The following is a 25,560-nucleotide window of genomic DNA, read 5'->3' as shown; positions in this document are numbered from 1 at the left end:
CCTGATTTAGGCAACTACGGTGGCTGTCAGAAATGCATCCCTGCTGTGTTGCCCTTCTCTGCCTTGGAAGGCTCCGAGACTGGAGAGGAGGGACAATGTGTGAAAAGCCAAGGAAGAATTGCACAGATTTCGTCAAGCACAAACTCTGCTTACCTCTGCAGTGTCCCAGCCTCCTGGGAATCAAAGGCTTGAAAGCATTAACACCTGCTCATCCCAGTGGCTTGGCACCTGTTGCTACTAGACATGCAAATGAAGACAAAACGGTCCTCTGCCAGTTACATGGGAGGATAACGCAAGAGAAATTGCACTGAGCAAAGCGAGTAACCATTCAACTTATATCCAGGTCACACAATGATTTCCACTGTCATGGGAGTAATTTATTGGGTGAGCAATGACTTCACATGTTGGCTATGGGACCTTCACTTGCCGTGGCTTGAAGGTCACATCGTTCATGGCTGGAGACAACTCTTTCTGTGTGAGCTACAAAATATTAGACATTTGTGTTCAGCGTTCATCATAATCATAGAATTCACACCTCAGCTACGATGATGTTGTGGAGTGGTATGCTGGGCATCCACAGTCGGGTCTCCAAGTTGGCACCCCTGTCTGGGAGTAAAGCTGATTGACCTCAGAGGGGGTTACTCATGAGTAAACATTTATCGGGTTTTGCTGTCATTTGCTAGCTTTGCGCAAGTGTTGTTTCAAGGCTGCTGGAGTATTGATGATTCCTGTTTACTCTCAAAACCAGATGCAAGTGGCTCGACATATATCGGCTGAAACAAGAGCACACTCCTATCATTTCGAATTATATTTTTTATTAGCCTCCACAAGAGAGCCCATTTCGACTGTTCAACTGTCAGCAACCCACTATGACTGAAGATTAAAGCTATAAATATATACAGAACCATGAACTACTTTGTTTTTTTGGAAGGTGAATCCTTCAGAGGCTTTGCTTGTATAAATGGATTTTGTGTGTCTCTGTGTTCAGAGCATTGTTATTTATTTCTGTGCAGTATTATCTTGTGGGGGGGATGAAAATTCAGTGTTAAAGTTTACGTGACTTTACTGCACTCAATAAAATAACTCCAGAGAAACCCATATATATTTATTTCTGAAATGAATCTTCCCTGTTTGTTGCATATCAACTATTCTTTATAGCTGAAAGAAACCCCTTTGTGAAAGAAGATAACTAATAAATGTCCTCATCATAGAAAAACATTCAGTCCTCTCTGTATGCGTGCCCAGATGCTGTGTTAATTCAATATGTTACTACAAGGCTTCAACACACACAACAGCTCCAAAATATATCTTACCCCTAAGACCCACAAAACCCAGCAAGACTTACTTCATAGTAAAATTTTGCATTATACAAAATGTGAAAAGGATCGTGACTTCTCTATGTTTGCGGTCATTTCACAATTGATTCCAAGGATAAGATAAAAGGTGCTTAACTTTTGTAAAGTTCTTGTTCTCTTTTAATGGCAATGCTGCCCACCCAAGAGGTGTCGGAACTGAGTTCCAACAAGTTCTGACTGGGGGGGGGGGGAAGCACAGAGTATAATTGATTTGATTGACACAGAAATGGAAGATGTATGTGTATTAATGAAAGTTTAAAATGGAAAATGGTTAAATGTGTATTGGTAACATTGGGGTTTTTCCATAGTAGTTTTTCTAAGGGGCTCTAAGCTCCTAAATGGGTTAATGGTTACCCGTTGATTCTGTTACTCTAAACTGTTGTAACTTTAGGTCAGGTGACAAAGGTTGTTGTTGTTTAGTCGTTTAGTCATGTCTGACTCTTTGTGACCCCATGGAACAGAGCACGCCAGGCACTCCTGTCTTCCACTGCCTCCCGCAGTTTGGTCAAACTCATGCTGGTAGCTTCAAGAACACTGTCCAAACATCTCGTCCTCTGTCGTCCCCTTCTTCTTGTGCCCTCCATCTTTCCCAACATCAGGGTCTTTTCCAGGGAGTCTTCTCTTCTCATGAGGTGGCCAAAGTCTTGGAGCCTCAGCTTCAGGATCTGTCCTTCCAGTGAGCACTCAGGGCTGATTTCCTTAAGAATGGATAGGTTTGATCTTCTTGCAGTCCATGGGACTCTCAAGAGTCTCCTCCAGCACCATAATTCAAAAGCATCAATTCTTCGGCGATCAGCCTTCTTTATGGTCCAGCTCTCACTTCCATACATTACTACTGGGAAAACCATAGCTTTAACTATAAAAACCTTTGTCGGCAAGGTGATGTATCTGCTTTTTAAGATGCTGTCTAGGATTGTCATCGCCTTTCTCCCAAGAAGCAGGCGTCTTTTAATTTCGTGACAGCTGTCACCATCTGCAGTGATCATGGAGCCCAAGAAAGTAAAATCTCTCACTGCCTCCATTTCTTCCCCTTCTATTTGCCAGGAGGTGATGGGACCAGTGGCCATGATCTTAGTTTTTTTGATGTTGAGCTTCAGACCATATTTTGCGCTCTCCTCTTTCACCCTCACTAAAAGGTTCTTTAATTCCTCCTCACTTTCTGCCATCAAGGTTGTGTCATCTGCATATCTGAGGTTGTTGACAAAAGTACTGAGTTGCAAATTCGCCATCTTGGAAGGGTAGTGGCTAATACAACAAAGGATGTGATAAAGGCTCTCCAAAGAGAGTTGCATAGCCTTAGGTAGGGTAGGCTTATGCAAGCTGGAATGTGGGAGAGTTATCTTTTATTTCTAAGATTCTGAACCTGTGCTGGACAGCACACAACATTATATGGATATTTTGGGTGTATTTTTGATGCTTATGTTTTGTTTGTAAAGAATCCTGCCAGTAAAAGTTTGAATAATATTTTTATGGGCCTGGACAATGATTTCTTCCAAAAGGAGTCAGTTCTTATGCTTCAGTCACTTCAAACTGCACAATATTAATATCTGCAGTCATTGCATCCCCAGGTGGGTTTCTCCTGAGCTGAAGTGAACCTGTGTCTTATGCACCTCAATGTTAGCAGGTAAGTTGGATGCAGTATATCCAAGCGAAAACACACATGGTCAGACCCTCCAAACATCCCTATTTTCCAGGTACAGTCCCAGTTTGCAGATGCCATCCCAGTTTCTAATTTGATTTCAGATTGCCCTGCTCTTCCTTAGGACGTCCCAATTTTCACTGGAGAAATGTTGGAGGGTATGCAGTTATTTAACCTCCGAGATAAGGAGATAAGTAACTATACAACCTTTAGGTCAAGACATCTGAAGGGAATGTATAAGGAAGTTTTTAAAGGGTTTGTTATGTTGTTATATATGTTGGAAGCTGCCCAGAGTGGCTGAGGCAACACAGTCAGATGGGCAGGGTATAAATAATAAAATTATTGTTATTATCATTAGTATTATTATGGAATATTGTTGTTGTTTAGTCGTTTAGTCATGTCTGACTCTCCGTGACCCCATGGACCAGAGCACGCCAGGCACTCCTGTCTTCCACTGCCTCCCGCAGTTTGGTCAAACTCATGCTGGTAGCTTTGAGAACACTGTCCAACCATCTCGTCCTCTGTCGTCCCCTTCTCCTTGTGCCCTCCATCTTTCCCAACATTAGGGTCTTTTCCAGGGAGTCTTCTCTTCTCATGAGGTGGCCAAAGTATTGGAGCCTCAGCTTCAGGATCTGTCTTTCCAGTGAGCACTCAGGGCTGATTTCCTTCAGAATGGAGAGGTTTGATCTTCTTGCAGTCCATGGGACTCTCAAGAGTCTCCTCCAGCACCATAATTCAAAAGCATCAATTCTTCGGCGATCAGCCTTCTTTATGGTCCAGCTCTCACTTCCATACATCACTACTGGGAAAACCTTATTATGGAATAGGACATCCCTATTTTCATCGGAGAAATGTTGGAGGGGTATGCTGTCACACATGCAACAAGCAAGGAGGAGGAGGACTGGTGGTCTCTCATATTATGTGGAGCCATTCATGAAGAAGCTGACATGTTTTATTATGTCTGTGTATATGTTGGAACCCGCAAGAGTGGCTGGGCCGATCCAGTTAGATGGGTGGGGTATAAATAATAAAATTGTTGTTGTTTTGTTGTTGCTATTGTTATGGAATTGGACATCCCTATTTTCACTGGCAAAATGGTATACAGCGTGGGGCTACGAGGCTCGCTGGCACCGGTGACCGGCGCTTAATTCGGAGCAAGCGGGCGCAGGCCAGGAGCGTCCACACGCTGGAGAGAACCGGAGCGCGCCGCTCCTTTCTCGAGAGAGCGCAAGGCGGAGAGGGAAGCGCAGAGCTTTCCCTTTAAGAGGCCGGCTTGCCTCCATTTGACGTCAGGCTGTTTCTGCACCATCGCCGGCACCCGCGAGCCCCCATTCGGGCAGGAGGGGCGAGAGAGGCAGCGAGCGCGGCCGGCCAGGGAGGGAGAAGGAAGCGAAGCCCAGCTCCCCCGGGAAGCGTCCCGCAGCCCCTCCGGCTCGTCCTCAGCATCCTCCCGCGGAAAGCGCGTCTCCTGCAGCCATGTCTGTGGCCGGTTTGAAGAAGCAGTTTCACAAAGCCACCCAGGTGAGGGGGCCGGGGGCGCGCGCGGAGGAGGCCGAGGAGCCCCGGGCAAGGAGGGAGGCGCGCGGGGGCGGCGGGAAGCGCGGGTCTAACCCTCCGAGTTAGGAACCTCTGGGCGCGCGCGGGAGGGAGCGAGGCGCCGGAGGAGGCCTCCAGGGGGCGCTGCGTTGGGGAGGGGGCGCTGGGCAAAAGGGAGGACCGGGGGCAGCTGGGAAGCCAGCCGGAGAGGGTGGGGGGCAGAGGGCGAAACTAGGCTTTATTTCACCCAGGGCAAAGACCCAGTTTGGCACCCTTCCCAAAGCGCATTTGCGTGCGCGCACACACCCGGGCTGGGAGCCTCTCTGGCGCCCCTCTGGAGGCTTAACCCGGGGCAAAAAAAGCGAGGCGGGGAGAGGGTGGGGTGGGGGAACACATCCGAGATCGACGAGGCTCCCTGCTTGGCCCTGTGCCATTGCCAGGTCTTCCCAATTAAGTGGTGTTTTTGCACTAAATAGCGCACCTGTTCTGTGTGACTGCAGCAGAAGCTGGAAAGGGTCCTGGCGGAGGGGCGCTTGGCCGGACCAGGTCTGGCCAATGCAGGGGGCGCGATGGGTACCGCATTGTGCTTTCCAGGGAGACGGGGATCAGACACCCGGTTTTCTCTCTCTCTCTCTCTCTCCCCCCCCCCGCTTTATTTCTCTGCCCGGCCTCGTTCCGTGCTGGGCGCCCACAACTGGCTCGCCGCAGACGCGGGATCTTGCGCTTCTCTCTCCTCCCGCCCTCCATCTCCGCGCTTCCCCCGCATTGGAGCAGCTCAGCCGCTGCAGAGCCCGGCGAGGATTTGTGGCTGCTTTTATCCGCCGCGCTGCTGCTGCTGCTCCTGCAGCCTTTCTGGGACGTGGCTGGGGGTGGGGGGAAGGAGGGGGCACCGGGCGCGGGAGGCTGGCGGAGCTTGCAGCGTGCAAGCGGCTGTTGGCGGAGGAGGAGGGCTGGCCAGTTGTACTATTTCCATACCCTTCCAGTGGACTATCCGGCCGGGACTCGGATTATGTAAAAATCCTCCTCCAGTGACCTTGCAGTGATGTAGTTACTGAGCTTTGATTCTCCCCCCCCCCCCCGCTGCTCCATCACACGGTGTCCCTAACCGTGCGCGCGTCCCCTCCCCTCCCTCCGCGCCTTTCCCCGTCTCATCAACGGAAAACCATCCTTTCCTTCCATCGGGTTTTCGACTTCATGAATGGAAGTCGATCTATATTAAACTTTAGTCTTTAAAATCCCAATGAATTTTGGGGGTTTTTCGTGTGGGGTATTTTGACGCTCGAGTTGGATATTGCCAAACTGGTTTGTTTTGGTATTTTGTTGGTTAAATCTGTTTGGTGGTAAAGAGCCTTGCCACCACGGAGGGGAAGTTCCTTAAAAATATAATCTAGTGTGTCCGTCTGTCAGGCTGCAGTGTTTTTTTCAGTTTAATCTTGTGTTGTGACCAGTGGCAATGCGCTTATGTGAGTAACTGATTTGGAGAGTGAAGTCTGATGGGTTAATGGCCTCATGCTGTATTTCTATAACCAAGGATTAGATTCTGATTCGGGTTAATTCACGTTGGTGCAAACCTGGGACAGGGAGGGGAATCGAATCCCCAATATCTGTCGGGTCACAGAAAACCTTCTGTCTTCCTTTTTTGAAGGCCACGTGTTATATAATGCCGCCTATGAAGTATCTTCAAGATAACGTCAAGCTGTTTAAAAATATCACCCTAGTGAATCTCCTCTGCAGAATGCAGTGCAGCATCAGACCTTTCGGGACCGGCTCTAGCACATTGTCTTATCCTCTAGGAAATGCAGACCTTCCAGAATTAGGAATTCACGATGGAGCAGTTCTACTGGCACATGCCTTCATTCTGATTCTTCCGTCATCATTTACTTTAAATTTCTTTCATGGCCAAAGTGAGCAATGCAAATACTTCATTAGAGGGATGCAACACTTGTGTTGCAACCGTTCTTCAGTAATAATAATAATAATAATAATAATACGAGAAGCCAAGTTACAGGGAACCAGGCAGAGGGCCTTCTCGGTAGTGGCGCCCTCCCTGTGGAATGCCCTCCCACCAGATGTCAAAGAGAACAAACAACTACTAGACTTTTAGAAGATATCTGAAGGCAGCCCTGTTTAAGGAAGCTTTTGATGTTTGATGTATTACAGTATTTTAATTTTTTTTTTGGAAGCCGCCCAGAGTGGCTGGGGAAGCCCAGCCAGATGGGCGGGGTATAAATACTAAATTATTATTATTATTATTATTATTATCATTATTATTATTTATACCCCACCCATTTGTCTGGGTTTCCCCAGCCACTCTGGGTGGCCTCCAACAGAATATTAAAAACACGATCAAGCATTCTAAGATTAAGAACACATTAAAACATCAGTAATTAAAAACTTCTCTAAGTAGGGTTGCCTTCAGATGTCTTCTAAGAACCAGATAGTTGTTTATTTCCTTGACATCTGATGGGAGGGCGTTCCACAGGGCAGGTGCCACCACTGAGAAGGCCCTCTGCGTGGTTCCCTGTAACCTCACTTCTCACAGGGAGGGAACTGCCAGAAGGCCCTTGGTGCTGGATCTCTGTGTCCGGGCTGAATGATGGGGGTGGAGATGCATTTCCCAAACTGTGGGTCAGGAAGCCTGTGCAACTAGGTTGCTTGCCTTATAAATAAACCCCAAATAATAAAGGTCTTGGAACTGGACCTCAGTGTCTGAGCAGAATGATGGGGGTGGAGACACTTCTTCAGATATACTGGACTGAGTAGCATTGATATGAACATGACATGGCTAATTATCACCATGTTATGGGATCAGTGGGCTTCAGATGTTGCCTTCATCGCCTTAAGATTTTAGTTCCTTTCTGTCAGTCTTCGGTCGCATTGAGAATGCAGTTGAATCTGTTTGGGAGAGTAGCTGTCAGAGCTGCCCGAGGTCCCAAAGGACCAACGCCAGTCCGTTGTTATATACAAAAGTCTTTATTGAAGTTCATTTTCACTTTCACAGCCGCGGCGTGCAGCTCTACGTCTGAACTCTAGACCGCTGAAGCTCCGTCTGAGTCTCCTCCCCCCAGACACCAGTTTAAGACTCTAGCCTTGCTCCACCTCTTTCTTTGCTCTTTCCTTCTCTGGCCCCGCCTGTCAGCTGGGGTCTCGCCCTTCCTAGACTCTTCTGACGCTGAGTCCCCTGAGTCTTCCCCCTGCTTCCGGCGGGCTTTGGGACCCGGTTCCCAATCCGGATTTTCCGCTGTCCCGCGCGCCTGTACATTTGAACTTGGCGCGCGCGCCCAGCCGGCAACCTTCCTCCTGACCGTTACACTGCTCGTTCCTCCACTCTCCGATAGAGGCGTGGTCAGCCCTGACTCATCTTCTCCCCCTGCTGGAGGAGACGCTGGCCCTGACGCATGGGACTCTTCCCCCCCACTACGCTCTGGTGGTGAAGCTGGTCCTGATTTCCAGCTGCTGCTTTGGGAGTCCCCGCTGGCCCCTTGTTTCTGGGACCCCCCTCGCCCTGACCATCGGCGCCTCCTTCTGGGAATCTTCCGATTCGCTGGAGGATGGAATCTCTCGGGTCACTGCTATACTCCCCTACGCTGCCCTCAGATTCTTCCCCTTCGCTCTCCATTTCCTCTCTCCCCTGTGCCTCTGTCCCTGAGTCCCTGACAGTAGCATATACATGTTGGCACTCTGTTGCTAGTCAGGAACATTTAGGGTTAGAGTAAAGTGATCTGGAGACGATTATCCTATAACCAGCAATAAGAATTTTGAATTTTGTTAGTATTAACAGGAGTGCCAAAAGTCTTGAACTAAGCAGGCTTTAAAAATGGGATATATTAGAAAGATGGCGCAACGATATGAGGGCTGTTGTTCTATATGCACAACAGAGTAAGTCCCATTGAACTTGATCATTAAATAGATTTGCCAGGCAGAGGATGGCATTTTAAACGCTGGTTTTGATCAATATTTTCAGCATTCTGACTCCAATTGTAAAAGGTGTCAACAAATCCTGTGAATGGTTCAACAACCCACCCCGCTTACTATATTCTTATGGGGTTACACTTCTGAAACTTTAATGCCGGTTAAATAAAGTAGGTAAAAATTAATACTGCATGTGTCATAATTTTAAGGCCTATTTCTGAGCAATAAACTGTGAGATATAGTTCTGAAGGCGAATCACATTTGATATAACTCCTTTTAAAAATTCAGTTTTTAATATTGTGTTGTTGTTTTAAAGAAGACTGAATAAGCAGGTAAATCTCAGTGCTGCAGAAATCTCAAAAACCGCTGCTGAAAACTGAATTAAACTTCTGTTATTAATTGTAGTTTTCTCAGAGATTTGCATTTAAATTAGTTTGGTCTCCATGAATTGTGTATGGCTGGAGTTGAGGAAATGAATTTCGTGCCTCCTTGTCCTCTGCTCACCTTTTTAACCTATTCTGCCATCCAGTTAGCATAATACCTACAATTACCTTAACACCTGCAAATCCCTTTTAGCCTCCTACTGCACACGGTAAAAATAGGCTGTGCACTCTTTTGCATTCCATGTGAATTTTTATTTTATTTTATTAAACCTCTTGAGTCCTTTTTCAACATGGCACCTGTTCCTGGTTTAGCCTTGTGTGGACGTCTGCAAGTTGCTGCTCACATATTGCACTTTTAGGTGTACATTTAAAGATTGAAATAGTATATTCAAAAATGGAGTGTTCGAGACAAGAAGTTGGGAGGGGAGGCAAATGAGGAATCGCAGGGAAGGGTGATAAATAATTGGAATCGCTTTCCCTCTCCAGTAGCATTAGCACAAGATACAGTGGTACCCCGGGTTAAGTACTTAATTCGTTCCGGAGGTCTGTTCTTAACCTGAAACTGTTCCTAACCTGAAGCACCACTTTAGCTAATGGGGCATCCTGCTGCCGCCTAGCCGCCAGAGCACAATTTCTGTTCTCATCCTGAAGCAAAGTTCTTAACCTGAAGCACTATTTCTGGGTTAGCGGAGTCTGTAAACTGAAGCGTATGTGACCTGAGGTACCACTGTAGTTCAGTTGGTTAGAGTGTGGTGCCAATAATGCCAAGGTTGCAGGTTTGATCCCTGTATGGGGCAGCTGCATATTCCTGCATTGCAGGGAGTTGGAGTAGATGTTATTCTGGGTCCTTCCATCTCTATTCTTCTAAGTATAGGGTAGATTAGTGACTCAGGGCCCTAGCCCTAAATCCCAGCAGCCTAGCACTATTGCCTTATAGCTCTAGTTCTGTGGTTTAGAGCTAGATGAACAGAAATCTACTCAGTGTTCCCAAAAACTGTGTAGCTCAGTCTGGAGACAGTCTCTCTCTCTCTCTCTCTCTCTCTCTCTCACACACACACACAATATTCTGGGAAGAACTGGAGATGGGTTTTGTGCTAGCTGTGAATTCCAATATTTGTTAAGCTGTTGGATGCTCTGACCTCTTCTTAAAACAAGGATAGGGGACCTCTCTAGATGTTGAACTCCACCTTCCATTAATCACTGCAAATATGGTCAGTGGTTGGGGATGGTGGAGTTCAACAATGTTTGGAGGGCCACAAACTTCCCACGTTTGCCTTAGAGGAAAGAGTTGTGTGTGTGCGATCAGGACTGGAGGAAATGTTTTTCTTCCAACCTTCGTAAATCACTCCTAGGGCTCTTTCAACAGTAAACGGGTTGGGTCTCCTAAAAGTAGATAGCATTCTGACTGTGGATGGGAGAAGTTAGGGTCCAATGCACCTACTCCTCTGCCCCACTTCCCAGATGCTATAATAATCAGGTTAGGCTCTATTTGGCAGGTTTCCCCATCATCATCTTCTACCCTGGCACCATCACTACTTATATTTAGGTACCAGGCAAAATCATTTCATTTGCACCAGGCCTTTGGCCCTTAATTATCTGTAGCTTCGTTCAGAGGGGAGAATGTGCCATTTTATAAATATGAATGTATGTTTAGGTTTTACTCCATTTTAGTTTTATGCTGGTTTTAATATATGCATTTGGTTTTGTAAGTAGCTTTGAGTTTCATTTTGCATAAAACTAATAAATTCAATTAATAATACTAATTGACGTTTAACTGTTGAGTATTCTTTATCTCTTTGAGGGCAAACAACTTCCACGGTCTAGCTACTGGGTGTGTGGGCATGAATTCGTAAGAATCTATTGAAGCCAAATTGCGTAGTTTTGTGAACCTACTTCAATTTATTCTTTGTATTTATTTTTTGCGTAGTAATGCAAGCAAGCCATAAACTACTTCAGGTCAATCATGGGCAATTGTGTAGAGAGGCTTAAAATATCCCCACTGGGAACCCTGCTAATAGCATCCCTGCTGAGTAAAACTGAACGGGCATAAACCAATTTGGCAAGTGTGGAAGTTTACAGTTGGGAAGAAATAGGCATTTGAGCTTTAAAAGGCGCCCAAGTAAGTGCTGCTTTGGAATGGCTTCTGTCTTCCTATAGTGATCGCTGGAGAAAGTGGATCAGTTCTGAAAAGAAATCCATGGGGCTAGAAGGCACTCCATAGACCAAGTCCAACCCCTTGTACAGGATTGATCCTCCTTTAAACCTAGCAGACTGTATCATGTAATCCAGACTATATGGTATATCACAAGTAGGGCAAGTAATGGGACACATGGCATGTCCAAGTGAGCCTGCAAAATGCCTGGTTCCAGGTGTTTTCAAGCAATTGGTTTGGCTTATAAGTTGCACCTGGAGAAGGATGGAGGAACTTTCAGAGCTTCAGCTAGGCTGACCAGCTGCAACATATCTTCTTGCCCTCCACAAATGATCAGCGAGTCCATTATAAAATAAAAACGGCAAAGACACTTGCAGCAGGGTAAAGACCTGAACCTTTGTCAGCAGCTTTCATGGAGTGTCAGTCACTTGATGCATCTAGAGTAGACTGTAGCCTACAGAAGCTTCTTCCATAATAAAATGGTTAGTCTTTATGGTGCCGCAATATTTGTTTATGTTTGTGTTGCAACAAGCTGACACGGCTGTGTCTCTGGGGATCCCTAAAAAAGCAAAACCCAAGCACCCACCTCTGACCAACCCAACTTCCAGCCTCTTTGAGAGGTGGAAGTTGGGTTGGTGCATTGGCAAATGCACACAAATTTGGCCTGATGAGTCTTCTGTTCTTTTGACTGGGCTAGTCCATGCCATGGGCTAGGAGTCAGCTTTGCCTGCTGAACAGCAGCTTGAAGGGGGGAGAAGGCAGAGTGACTTCACCTGCGGTTGATCAGCCTCCACAGAGGAGAAGGCACTGATGAGAGCCAGCTGGTTCTGGTCTTCTTAAACAGAGCTCTCAGCAGCAGTTAGATGCTGGAAATAGCACCTGTAGTTCCTGGCCCTACCTTGCTGCTTCCTGCTCTCCACCTGGACCCTTGGCTCTGTGATCACCTGGATTCCCTAACCTCTGGACTGTCTGACTTCATATGTGGATTCTGCTCTCAGGCAAGGGTTTCTCAGAGGCTCCTAGCCCCTGCTTGCTTGACGAAGGGACCTGGATGGGGCTACGGCAGTAAGATATTGCCGGAGCAGTAAACGGTGCCCTACCCAGTCCCGTCAAGGACTTTTTGGCACTTAAGGCAGGAAACCAAGCACACCTTCCTCCTTCCTAGCAGTAAAAATACAATAATAATAATAAATGGCTGGTTAGCTATTTAATTTGCTGCCCTTTCACGACACCTTCAGTTGCCTGTCTGAGGCAGCCCTCTCATTCTGTCTAGGGTTAGGGTCACTCTCTTGGGCAGAAAGCAACCAACAGTCTTCAACACTGCAATTCTAGGCATGTTTCTCCAGAAGCAAATACAGTGGTATCTCGGGTTAAGTATTTAATTCGTTCCAGAGGTCCGTTCTTAACCTGAAACTGTTCTTAACCTGAAGCACCACTTTAGCTAATGGTGCCTCCCGCTGCTGCCGTGCCGCTGGAGCATGATTTCTGTTCTTATCCTGAAGCAAAGTTCTTAACCTGAGGTAATATTTCTGGGTTAGCGGAGTCTGTAACCTGAAGCGTATGTAACCTGAAGCGTATGTAACCCGAGGTACCACTGTATTGCTGAGTTATCTCCCCACAACTCAAGCTGGAACATCATTTTTTACTAGATTGCATTGTGTTTTCAATGCTTCCTGACCCAGGAAGCACTGAACCGAAGGGCACAGAAAGCTACAAGTCCCATGAACCCCAGGAGGAAATAACACTCTGGGATTATGTCTTTCATCTATGCTTTGATAACCTCTAGGTTAGATGACTGCAACGCTTTATATGCGGGGCTGCCTCTGAAGATGGTTCGTAGACTTCAGCTGGTGCATTATTTTATTGTTTAATGTAATAATTTGATTTGAAGTTAATTTGTGAAACTTTGGAAAAGTTTAATTAAAATTAAGAAAGGAAGAAACTACAGCTGGTGCACTTCATGGGAGACTTTGGTGGCCAGTAACCACATATTTGTAAACTGAAGCAACCCTAGTAAGAATTTGTTTGCAGTAATTGCTGAAAGATAATTGTGCTGGTTTCCTTTAATGCTACATGAACCAAAATAGGAGTGAGATGCCAGGGAAGGTAATTGTGGAAATACAGTTATTTGGCTGGAGAGAAGGGAGTTAAATTTAGTATTTTGATCCGTTTAAAATGTTACAAAAAGGCCATTAAGCCTAGGGGGAAATACGTCTCAATATTGCATTGATAATTAGTTTCCCCTGGCATACATCTAAAAGCCAGCACACAAAGAGGGGCTTTCTTACAAAAGCTTTGCTAGAGGAGAAGGAGTCTGGACCTGGTGACACTCACCTAATGGGAGCTGGAGGGTTGGGCTCCATGTCAGAAGTGAATATAGCACCAGCCAAATTAGCTGATGCGTAATTTCCTCTGGGGATAAAAATTCACCTAATTAACGTGTTTCCGACAAGGCAAGTAGATGGAATTCTGCACAGTGATTTCTTCCTATACCAACCGAGAAGCCTAGCAGACTAATGCTATAAATGTGCTTTGGTGAGCCACTCAGCAGGGAGGCAGGGGCTTGGTGCCGAAGACCTGAGCTTTGACCAAGAACTCATTGGAGAAACTGATTTCCTTATGGGGTGAGCTGGAGCCAACTTGGCCTCATCACTAAAATTGGTATGGAGCCAATGGCCAGAGACCTCTCTTTGTCTGCCTCTGTCTCTTTCTCTCTTTCTGTGTGGCCTTATAGTGTACTCTTTCAAGAAACCCCTACTTAGCTTCTCCTAACATGGAAGTTGGGACGTGCTGGGATTCTGGCAGCAACCTCTCCTTGCAGCATGGCTGAGAGTAGCATTTGCCAAGATCCTGCTGAAGGCTTTGTGTCTAAGCCAGCCTTTTCAAGCTAATACTCTTTGGATAGTTTAGCCCCCAGCCCCAACCAGCTTGTGCTTTTTGGGACAGATGGGAGTTGTAGCTCAAAATATCTATAAGGCTGCCCCAAACCTCCTCAGATGAACCGTTTCCATGCTAGTGTCCATCAGCTTTTGCATGATCCTCTTCCACCTTTGTCTTGGAGAAACCTACTGTGTGTGTATCATTTATTATCACATGTACTGTGGTTACTTAACCTTTCTCCTGCTTGTTCAGTCCCAGAGTTAAACTCGGATTGTGAAGCCAATTCCCCTTTCCATCTTTGGAAAGACAAGCGTTTCAGAAACCTAGCCAACTTTGTGAAATTGTACGGGTTTGAGGGTGTTACGAACCACATTATGTTGTACAAGGCGAATGGAAAATGTAAGCATGGCAGGATCTTGCAGAGTTCTGTGCAGTAAGGAGCACATTGCTTGTGTTGATGGCTGACCTTAATTTTTTATAGTTCTTGGTTACCAAACTGACCCTGCTAACCAGCTTCAATATAAGCTCCATGTTTGTTCGTCCCCCGCAGCTGCTGTATTGACTGCAATATTTACCATGGGGAGGGGGGATAATTGGTTCACATCAAAGGGCTGCCATCTCAGCATTCACACCGACCTAAAACTCCATGCTGTTATTTGCCACAGCAAAGCAGTGGGGCGTAACAGCTGGTGGGAAGTGACTGGGATAGACTACCAATTTTATTTTAATTGCCTCATATTATTTTTTCCTCATAAATGATTGTTTTGTTTTGTTTTTTAAAAAATATATCTTTATTAATTTAAAATAAATACATTTATGAGAAAACAGATGTACATACAAGTAAACAAACATACAATCAAACGAACAACTAACAGAAAAATCAAACAAACCACCACACTATAAGATATAAGAAGATTAATATAATTATCATCATATATACTCTTGATACTGAACACAATTATAAAACTTAAAGAGAAGAAATTTAAAACTGACTTCCAATTAATCTCACTGTACTTTGTCTATCCATTACTTTATACTGCACAGTTACATATTTCTTATATAATTTATTTTTACCTCCCTACGAACTTATATTTATACAATACAGGATCAGTCTAATTCTGCCAAGAAATGATTGTTGTGAGGAATGATGATCTCCGTAAGCCGATGGCTCTGCCATGCTTTCGATCTACAGTTGTGCTTTTAATGTTTCATGCAGGTATTATTGGGTTGCGATCTGGCCCCGATTCCAGGACAAAGTGATTCCAATGGAACTGAGACCGTCTGAAGGGTGTTGTAAAAATTCTAAGGTCTCAAATATAGAATAAATGTATAATTCTTGCTTTTGGACCTTATTGGTCATGTGTACCAGCAGGACACAGCAGCGGGAAGGTAAATGGCATTTCCGTGCGCTCTGGTTTCTGTCACAGTGTCCCGTTGTGCCAGAAGCGGTTTAGTCTTGCTGGCCACATGACCCAGAAAGCTGTCTGTCAACGAACGCTGGCTCTCTCAACCTGAAAGTGAGATGAGTGCCACAACTTCATAGTTGCCTTTGACTGGACTTAACCATCCAGGGAAGGGATGCAGGTAGTGCTGTGGGTTAAACCACAGAGCCTAGGACTTGCCGATCAGAAGGTCGGCGGTTCGAATCCCCCCAACGGGATGAGCTCCCATTGCTCAGTCCTTGCTTCTGCCAACCTAGCAGTCCGAAAGCACATCAAAGTGCAAGTAGATAAATACTGGTAGGTACCGCTCTGGCGGGAAGGTAAATGGTGTTTCCGTGCAGCTCTGGTTCGCCAGAAGCGGCTTAGTCATGCTGGCCACATGACCCAGAAGCTGTATGCTGGCTTCCTCAGCGAATAAAGCGAGATGAGCGCCGCAACCCCAGAGTCGGTCACGACTGGACCTAATGGTCAGGAGTCCCTTTACCTTTACCTTAACCATCCAGGGATCCTTTACTTTTACCTTTTTTGTTTCATCAATGCTGATGCTTTGTGTAAACTGTGTCTGGAACTATGTAAAATTTACTAATCCCCAGGAATGTCACCGCTTGACCTGCCCGAGCCACTGTAACCCCACTTTATGTGTGATGTATTTCTTACTGTAAAGGGGATGTCCTTCATCTTCATGCCAAAATGCTAACCCTCAAAAAGAGGTGTCTCTTACTTCCTTGCAAGGGAACTTTGTTGCAACAGAAAAATAAAGATCTGCCTTGCTTTCCACTGGTTCCATCCATTCTTCTCTGACTGATCATGGACTTAGGGGACTCAGAGTCCCTTGGGGAGTTGGGCAGCAAAAGCCAACCCCAAATTTTCTACAACAGCATAATATGTCCTGACAAAGAGCATTCATTGTGTTCTCTCCCTCTTCCTCTCCCTCTCTCTCACTTTAATTAATTCATTCAGTATACTAAGTTGCTTCAGGTTTAATGATGACCAAATGGAACTGACAAATTGAATTGCTAATCTGAAACTATTTTGGGCCTATAGCCCTCCCACTCAAAAACCGTAAGGTTCTGTTCTGCACACTTCACAAAATTTACTCACCTTGGCAATCAATATAATGAAACAAATTACTCTGCTGGATTTGCACGGAACTATTGTGAAGCCAGCTGCCTGCTCTGTGCCAGGTAAATATTTATGGGGAACCTTTTACAAGCTAAGATCCAAATGTAGTGTGCTTTGAATTGACAGACAATAAAAGAGAAGTTATGTTTATAGTCCAGAAGAAAGTTCTAATTAAAAGCTTCCACTGCCAATAAAGAATTAAGCTCATGATGAGGTAGCTCACAGTGCAACCCTATGCCTATTTATTTAAGAATCACGTTCTGCTGTGTTCACTAGAGCTTACTCTCAGGCAAGTGTGCATAGGATTGCAGTTTCAGGCCTGGAAATGGTTTCTCACCTGGCGTCCTGTGACAAACAAGACTGACCTCTAGGGAACTATTGTACATTGGAAGACCCTTGCTCCTCGGCTTGTGTGCATTAGATGTGCCAAAATTAACTAATACAGTGACTTGCTGGTTAGTGATCCTTCTGTGGATTAGTTATTTTCTTGGATGATGATTGCAATCCGTTCTGATTTAAAATTTGATCTGGTTTGGGGATTGCAAGTGCCTTAGTTGTCCTGGTTGATTACTTTTGCCTAGAAGTAGGAAAGGAAAGTGAAGCCTTTTTAGTTCTCTTGGAACACTCAGTAGCTTTTGATAACGTTGATCCTGGGATGCCAGGGCTCTTAGCTGGGTGCAGTTATGAGTAACTGTTTTGCAATGGCTACTGTTCTGCCTATCGGGTAGATCTCATGAGGTCATCCTGGGTTGCTCTGTGAGGTCTCACAGCAGAAAGAAATGTCAGACACTCACTCACCTCAGTGCTCTATTGGTCAAGCATTCTTCTTATTAGAAATAATTAATTGATATTCAGAGGAGAGTCACTTTGCTTCTTGTTTGGACTTCCTCTAGAGCCAATGTTGCTGAACTACAACTCCCATTAGCCTCAGAAAGCATAGCCAATGATTATGAGAGTTGTAGTTCAGCAATACATGGAGGGTCAAAGGTTCCCACACCTGATTTAGAGACATGGTTAATTTAAAATTAAAAGTGATTGTGTGTTCAGTATTTTAAAAAGGACCTTAGGTTTTTTTTAATGGCTAGTTGGGGCAGAGGGGAGAGACAGAATTCTGTAAGTAAGGCATACATAATTACCAGACACCTTCATCTGCTTCACCTGCAATAAAACATATCTCTCCCGTACCAGTCTCTGCTGCCAGACTAGGTGCTGTAATTCTCCAATGGTTTGGTTTAACCCGCGAAGGTGTATTCTCCTGTTGTCTCTCGAGACAGACAGATGCCAACACACATTCTGTAACTACCTGTTTCATTCCACAGTGACCCTTTGGGTATTGCTAGGTTCACACAGGTACTTTCTATAGATTCTCATCCATTCGCTGTTTACATATAATAATGTTAATCTTCCTGCTTACAGTAATTGAACAGAACAATGATGTAACGCCAATAAGTTGGTAGGGAATTTCCTACAATAACTGGCCGTGTCGTTGTTTAGCCTGTAATGATTGTTTAGTTGTGCCCTTTGCCCAGGACTCAGTCATTGGCTGCAACACCTATCTAAGCAAATCAGACAGCTAAGCCAAGTTCCACTGTTACCCTCCCCCCCCAACAAAAACTTCAAAAGGGGAAATTACAGAAAGATTGTGTCATTCTGTTCTATGTAACATATCAAAGGAGATTTCCATTTTTATGCACACCTGAAGGGCCTCATAGCCACAGCTGGTGCATTTTCCTAACAAGCTAATCACAGTCTCTGTAATCTGTTTTGTCATGTGTTGTATCAGTTTATCTGTAGGTGTCCCAAACAACACAAGCATTTTCCTGGAAGTGGGATATTTGCAATCTCAGCTCCTGTATTTGCATCTTCCCACACCCCCTCTTACCTGCCCGCGAAAATGAGTGACAGTTCTCTCTTACTTCATTGCGCTGTTGGCAGAAATCCACCTCTGTCATCACTGTGTATAACTGCTGAGTGTGAAGTTGTCTTTTGGGTTATCCATGAAACTTTTTAGCCTGAGCTGACATTCCACGTGTACACATGTGTGGGTTGATCGTGCCAGCTGGGCAACTTTGAGGCACCCAACTTCCATGTTGACTGTACAGTAGATAATGCATATAGACCATCATTGCATGACTCCCCCCCCATTTTGTGTGTGTGTGTGTGTGTGTGTGTGTATGTATATTAAAGGTAAAGGGACCCCTGACCATTAGGTCCAGTCGTGGCCGACTCTGGGGTTGCAGCGCTCATCTCGCTTTATTGGCCGTGTGGCCAGCATGACAAAGCCACTTCTGGCGAACCAGAGCAGTGCACGGAAACACTGTTTACCTTCCCGCCAGAGTGGTACCTATTTATCTACTTGCACTTTGACGTGCTTCTGAACTGCTAGGTTGGCAGGAGCAGGGACCGAGCAACGGGAGCTCACCCTGTTGCGGGGATTCGAACTGCCAACCTTCTGATCGGCAAGTCCTCGGCTCTGTGGTTTAACCCACAGTGCCACCCACATCCCATGTATGTATATTAGGGCTAGGCAATATCTAGTTTTCAACATTGCAGTACATCACCACCTAAACATCCCAATATAACATGATGTCTGAAATAAAGATGGAGCTGTGTAGAGGCACTGGCTGGCTTGACGGTTTTCCCCGTATTGTGGTTTTTGCGGGCACCTTCTCTTGTGATTCACTTTTCCCTGCAGGAGACAGGGGAGAGCTGAGCCACAGAGTTACCAGGGGCTGCAGGAATTGAGAGAAGCGTTGGCTGGCTTCACGTTTTTCCCCACACTGTGATTTTTGCACAGCACACATACACATATGTCATGATTTGCGATATATTGCCAGTTCAAAAATTTTGCAGCCGATATCATGATATGGACTTCAAACTAGTTTTGGACCCTATATCAATATATTGGCCAGCCCTAATGCTGAATATTCAGAATGGCTGAAGCCTCTAGACATGGGCAGATGTGCACTCAAGATCCAGAAATAGAAATTGGGACCTTCCACATGGAAAAGGTCCACTGCAATCAATACATATGTATATATATTCCTTCAATTCCTCCAAGACTTAGAATGAGCAGAAATGTCAGAATAACTTTACATTAAGCAAAAATGGGTGGCAACTCCTGTCTAGATATCTAATTTGCTTCATTTTATTGCATTTTTATTCTACCTTCTCCTCTAAGGAACTCATAGTGGCTGAGAAACAGTGACAGGCCCAAGGTCACCCAGTGATTTGAACCCTGGTCTCCCAGGTCCTGGTTGGACACTCTAACCCAGGCATAGGCAACCTCTGCCCTGCAGATGTTTAGGGACTACAATTCCCATCACCCCGACCACTGTTAGCTAGGGATCATGGGAGTTGTAGTCCCAAAACATCTGGAGGGCTGAGGTTGCCTATGCTTGCTCTAACCACTACACCACACTGGCTTCCCATCTGGCCTAGGAGACCCCTACCATCTTATGGGTCCTTGTAGCTTACAGCATGCAACTAACAGTCTCCCCTGTACCTTAACACGGGCTGCGTAATGGTTACGAAATACAAGTACTAGCAGATATAATGCATACATACCAAGTCCCTTCTCTTCTTTGCCCCCATCCCCAACAGCCTGCCTGCATATGGCCTTGGCTGGCTCAGTACCATTCTTTGCAGGCACCTTTGATGCATGATGACAGCCCTATCGGAGGCAGGTTAAGCTGGTTATGAAGTCTCGTTTCCATGCCATTTGGAACCAAATAGCTGCTTTGCGGAATCTTTGTTGCCCAGAGGGTCTTTCTGCCTGTCTCAGCAGCCTGCTTCTTTCAAAGCGGGAGCTGTGCATGGGAATTCCGGCTGCTTCTCCATCTTGGCAGATGCATAATTACTCCTATTTGAGTTTTGCATTATAATGCCTCCTTGCAACCAGTGGTCAATTATCAACGCTTGCGCTTCTCTTGAATTAACTCGGTGCCTAAATGTTACGGCTCTGAGGGTTTCCGTCCCCCACGATACGCTTGTGTGTGTGTTTGTGTGTGTTTGTGTGTGTTTGCTCTTTCCTCTGCCACTCAGGGCGACTTTCCTTTTCCTCCCATGTGGGTGGAAGCAGGCTTTGAATCCCGGAATCCAATTAAGACCTCCCTGCAGGCCGGCAGGCCTCTCGCCTTCTCTGTTTCTCTTTTGTTGCATGCCTGTAGTGTAACAAGCAGCAGAATGGCTGCTCCCACAGCTCAGAATATGATTATTTATTAAGTGCTTCCAGCCAGCAAGATGAATATATTACTCTCTGACAAAGAAGATCGGGTAATTGAAAATGTATATTTTGCCATGATACTGACTTGCTTTCTTAATAGCAGACTAACATGGCTGCAGTGGTCCCTCACCATAAACATCAGACCCCAAGAGATTTTATTGCAATGTTCTCAAAGTAAGAATTACTGAAGATGCTAGTATTTGATCAACATAATAGAATTTTAGATCAGTTGAGACACACAGGGCGGGATTTGCCTAACGATCCCCATCTGAAAGGCTTGCACAGATGGGAAGATTGGAAGAGTGTCATGTTGAACTTCACCCATAGTGTTTTCTTGGCTCATTCAGACTTGTATGGGTAGTGTTACTGTGCTTATCATATCAATATTCCTGGTAGGTGGGTATGTTGGAAATGTGGCTGATTAGCCCCGTGAATTCCTTACTAGATCCGTAAAGGTCTCTGGGATACCTTTTTCTTAAGAGGGTGATCACCCAACAAGCTAGGTCAGGGGTGGCTAACCTGGCGCCTTCTTTCAGATTGTATTTCCCATCACCCTGTGACCATAGGCCATGCTGGCTAGGCCTGATGGGATTTGGAGTCCAGCAGCCTTTGGGGGGTACCATGTTGCCTGTCCCTTGCCTAGGCAAAAAAAATACTTGGGGGTTGTTCAATATGTGTGCTCATTTCTTGATTATCTCCTAAGATCATGGATGTCCTGCATATGACAATGAGCTTTCACAAAGCAAATCCTAAGGATCCACTGTCATCTTATACACAGTCCTTCGTATTGAGGATAGTTTAGCCATTCAGTTGCCAGGCACCGAATCCTAACAAATCAGTACGTGCTCATTCATGTGTGGAACACCTTTCACAGAGAAGCAAAGGGGAGAATGTAGAGAGGCAGCGTTTTAAAGCTGTCCTAAATGTATTTTAAAATTGTTGTCACCTGAGACAAATAAAACTGAAACACAGTGATGAAATACAACTATTCTATGTTATTTTCATTTTATTGAGCACTTTTATAGCCCACCTTTCCTTCAAAGAATGCAAGTGGGTATACGTGGTTCTCCTTTTCCTGATTTTGTCCTTACAACAACCCTGTGGTCAGGCTGAGAGACTGTGACTGGCGCAAGGGTGCCCAGTGAGCTTTCTGGCTCAATTTTGAATGTCTGGATATAGAATTGCATATGATGAAAGCTGTAGCCAAGTACCAGTGGCCCATGGCAAGAGATACCTGGCACCTCTTTTGACCCCAGAGTTCCACTGGGTCGCACACACATGTACATTACATGGTGTATGTTAAGGTGCATCAAAGATGACCAGACAGTTTCAGCTACAAGGCTTTTGGTGAAGGGCACCTGACATAATAGAAAGATGATCCTCAACCGAATTCTCTTGGTAAAGCAAGTCACAGCAATGGAAAAACCATTATCCTTCCTCCTATTGCTTTTCAATATTTTCTGTAAGTGGATATGCAACAAGCCCTCACCTGCTTACATCAAAGGCATCCAACACCTTTTCTCTCTGAAATTCTATGTCCTCTATTCCTTGATAGCATGGGGCCGGGTTCAGAACTTCATTTCTTCCAAAACCGCATGCCTCCACTTCAGGGGCTTTCAGCTCATGATTGCAAGGCAGACGCAATTCTGTTTGATAATTTGCCGGAAGCCCTAACGTCTGGTCTGTTTTGCAAAGACCAGCTCACATTCTGATAGATGGTGTCAAAATAATGACTGCTATTTCCTGCTCTCGAGACCCAGCACTTCAGAACTCTATAGAGAACCACGGGACTCTGCACAATTAGCGTTCCAGCTCGTTCCAAGCCACTGCAGTTTAACTGAACTCCATGAAGCTGACAGCGTAGCCCAGAAGAGTGCATTATTTCTGAAATGTTGGGAAACAACTCTGCTCATAATGTCAGAAGCCGCAGCAGCTGCAGTTGCCAAGAGACTGAAACAAACAAACAAAAAAGAATTGTTTTTACATATGTCCAATTTAGTGTTGACTCTTATAACAAGCAGTAAGACGTCGGAGGAAAAGAGTCTCTAGAGTAACAGCTATTTTTGCAGAGGTGTTGTTTGCTGGTGGTCTCAGTTTCTCCCTAAAAATAAAATTCTGGTACGGAGGCAATTATGTTACTCAATAAATCCACATAGCTTGAAGCATGCTTAACCTAATGCATGCTTAGTAGTCCCCCCGCCCTTCATTTTGGACAATTGTGTTCAATAGAAAGGGGTTTGGGGCCAGTGAAACTCCCACATGCAGTAGACCCTCAGGGTCTTTTCCAACTCTACATTTCTCTGATTCTATGAGTGAAGCTAGCTGAATGTTGACTTACTTAATCGGATTATACAGAGTGTGCATCCCATTTCTCTATAAGTTTGGGGGTTTTTTGGGGGGAGTCATTCTGTCTGTAGAAGTGTGTGCAAACTGAGCATGTTGAATTTCAAATTGTAAGGTTCTTAGTGTTGGTTCTCTTGTACTGTTTAAAGTGTTATGCACATCGATGTTGCTATATAAATAACGAATAAAATCAGGCAATGACCATTTCGGCAGGAATATTTTGCCCGGTGTGCCACTCCCCAGTGGCAGCTGCTCTGTGCTGCCCAGTTTTGGAAGTGAACTTGTGGTTGTTGATGATGCATGTATGCTGTAGGGCACAGTGTAGACTCTAGAGAGTCAGCCTGGGTGGATCAGAACCATGGACAGTGCTCTCTGCCGTCGCTCCTTCCAGCTTTCCATTTTTGAACTGCAATCTTAAAATGGATTTTGGAAATGGCAATAGGAGCCCATATCTTTCCCAGAGTGAATGAACTTCTTGGCTGTAATGAGTTAAGCAGTTGCCTAGGATGTTTCTTATTGCCAATGTTTGTGACCACCCTCCCTTCTTGTGGCAACGGCCACTCGATGATATACAGCAATGCCCTTATACAAAAGTTCATGATGCCTGAATGGATCTTCTTCTTTGGCGATCCCTTGTAGCCGAGTATGATTGTTTTCCATAAACACGGTTTTAGCCATCAGTCCGTAAGTGACTGAGGAGGCCAATTCTGGATCCACACGTCCTTCCACAGTCGGAACATTGGTTTCTGGGTGGGAGTTGATCACATTGGGGGGTTTGCCAAGCGTGCCTTCCTCTTAGCACATTTCTCCCTTTTGTCCTGAGTCTGAGGGTCTTCAAAGTCCATGACACCTTTGGTTAAAGGCTGTTCTCCAATTGGAACTCTCGCAGGCAAGTGTTTCCCAGTTGTTGGTGTTTATACTACATTTTTAAAGATTTGCCTTGAGGCAGTCCTTAAACCTCTTTTGCTGACCACCAGCATTATGCTTTCCATTTTTAAGTTCAGAATAGAGTAGTTGCTTTGGAAGACGATCATCAGGCATCCGCACAGCATGATCAGTCCAGTGAAGTTGATGTTGAAGAATCATTGCTTCAACACTGCTGATCTTTGCTTCTTCCAGTACATTGGTATTAGTTCACCTGTCTTTCCAAGTGATGTGTAAAATTTTCTGGAGACACTGTTGGTGGAATCTTTCAAGGAGTTGGAGATGGCGTTTATAAGTGGTCCATGTTTCACAAGCATATAGTAAGGTTGGTAGTACAATAGCTTTGTAAACAAGCATTTTGGTTTCCCTGCAAATGTCCCGGTCCTCAAACACTCTGAACTTCAGTCGGGAGAAAGCCATACTCGCAGAGCTCAGGCGATGCTGGATTTCGGCCCTTGTGGAAAGATAATTGCCCAGGTAGAAGTGATTGACATTTTCCAAAGTTACACCATTGAGTTGGATTTGTGGCACTGCAGAGGGGTTATTTTGTACTTGTTGGTGCAGCACTTTGGTTTTTTGGGTGTTGAGCAATAGGCCAAGCTGTTCGTAAGCTTCTGCGAATATATTTAGGGTGGTTTGGAGGTCATCCTCTGAGAATTCACACATTACGTTGTCATCAGCATACTGAAGCTCTATGACTGATGCCTGAATGAATACACTAAATCTGGAGATGAAGGGGAAGACTACATATTATGACTAGTAAAGGAGATGCCAGTGTTTGCCATAACAAAAGGGTAAATTGTGGTGGTGATGTGCGCATCTTTATCAAAACCAACCAGCCATGTGCTTGCATCTGGAAACACTGGTGTTTCTCAAACGAGCAGTAACATAGCTCAGTATGAAAGTATATGAGAAGGAATTTTCAAATGACCATCTTAAGGCACTGACTTCATTTATCAGCGTTGATGAAACTAACTTGTGAATCTGATGCATTGTATGAAGGTTTTGTCAGTGCTACCAATATGTTGGTAGCAACCTGCTAGTCCTTCATGGTGCTATTTAAATGTCAGTGGAAGGAGAGAAGAAATGATACAAACTGAATAAAAATACATGAAGAGGCACGTGGGAGAGCGGGAAATAGAAAATAAAAGAAGTTTCTGCACGTAATGCCTCTGGATCAGAAAATTCTGCCTAAAATGGAGAGGATGAGTCACGATACTGACAGAACCAATGTCTGTACTTGAAGCTGAGCTATGGGACTCCTTGCCACAGGGAATTAGATAGCCATACCTAATTGCTCCTCCCATCCACCACCACTTTGTGATTGGCTTTGCTTCTCGTATGTTATGGCTGGTGGGATGTGTTGATTTTTAGCCCCCTCAAGAGGGTCTTGAGGGTAGAAAGTTTGATGTAGCCCATTGTGAACCAGATGGGTCAGTGGTATAAGGCAACATCGGATGTTCCTATGACAAACTTAATGGCAATTTATAAATGCTTTAAAAATGCCTGTGTGCTAGATAAAAGAGGTAAATCTCTTACTATTTTTATGGCATCTGAAATACCAAAACACTCTTACAATACTGCTGTTTCACAATCTAATTCTGAATGTCTCCATCAGGGGGCCTTTGAGCCTTGCCTCCTTTCCCC

At 45.1% G+C, this 25,560-nt stretch overlaps 1 protein-coding gene across 3 annotated transcripts in view; it reads left to right on the top strand.

Moving 5' to 3' along the window:
• The first annotated feature begins 4,272 nt into the window (after positions 1 to 4,272).
• The window catches only part of SH3GL2 (SH3 domain containing GRB2 like 2, endophilin A1), a 91,559-nt gene continuing 70,271 nt past the window's right edge, over positions 4,273 to 25,560 (top strand). The window contains exon 1 of one of the 3 annotated variants that reach the window (XM_081176840.1): positions 4,273 to 4,515. Coding sequence is in view for 1 of the 3 variants with exons in the window: in XM_081176838.1 (XP_081032964.1) it covers positions 4,471 to 4,515 (45 nt within the window). In the remaining 2 variants the exon portion in view is untranslated. The remainder of the gene's footprint in view (positions 4,516 to 25,560) is intronic. The other 2 variants (XM_081176839.1, XM_081176838.1) reach the window with 2 other exon arrangements.

Source organism: Podarcis bocagei (genome assembly GCF_964188305.1).
Source record: "Podarcis bocagei genome assembly, chromosome: 17".
NCBI lineage: Eukaryota > Metazoa > Chordata > Lepidosauria > Squamata > Lacertidae > Podarcis > Podarcis bocagei.
Note: the sequence above shows the minus strand (reverse complement) of the source record. Positions and strands in the feature narration are given on the sequence as shown.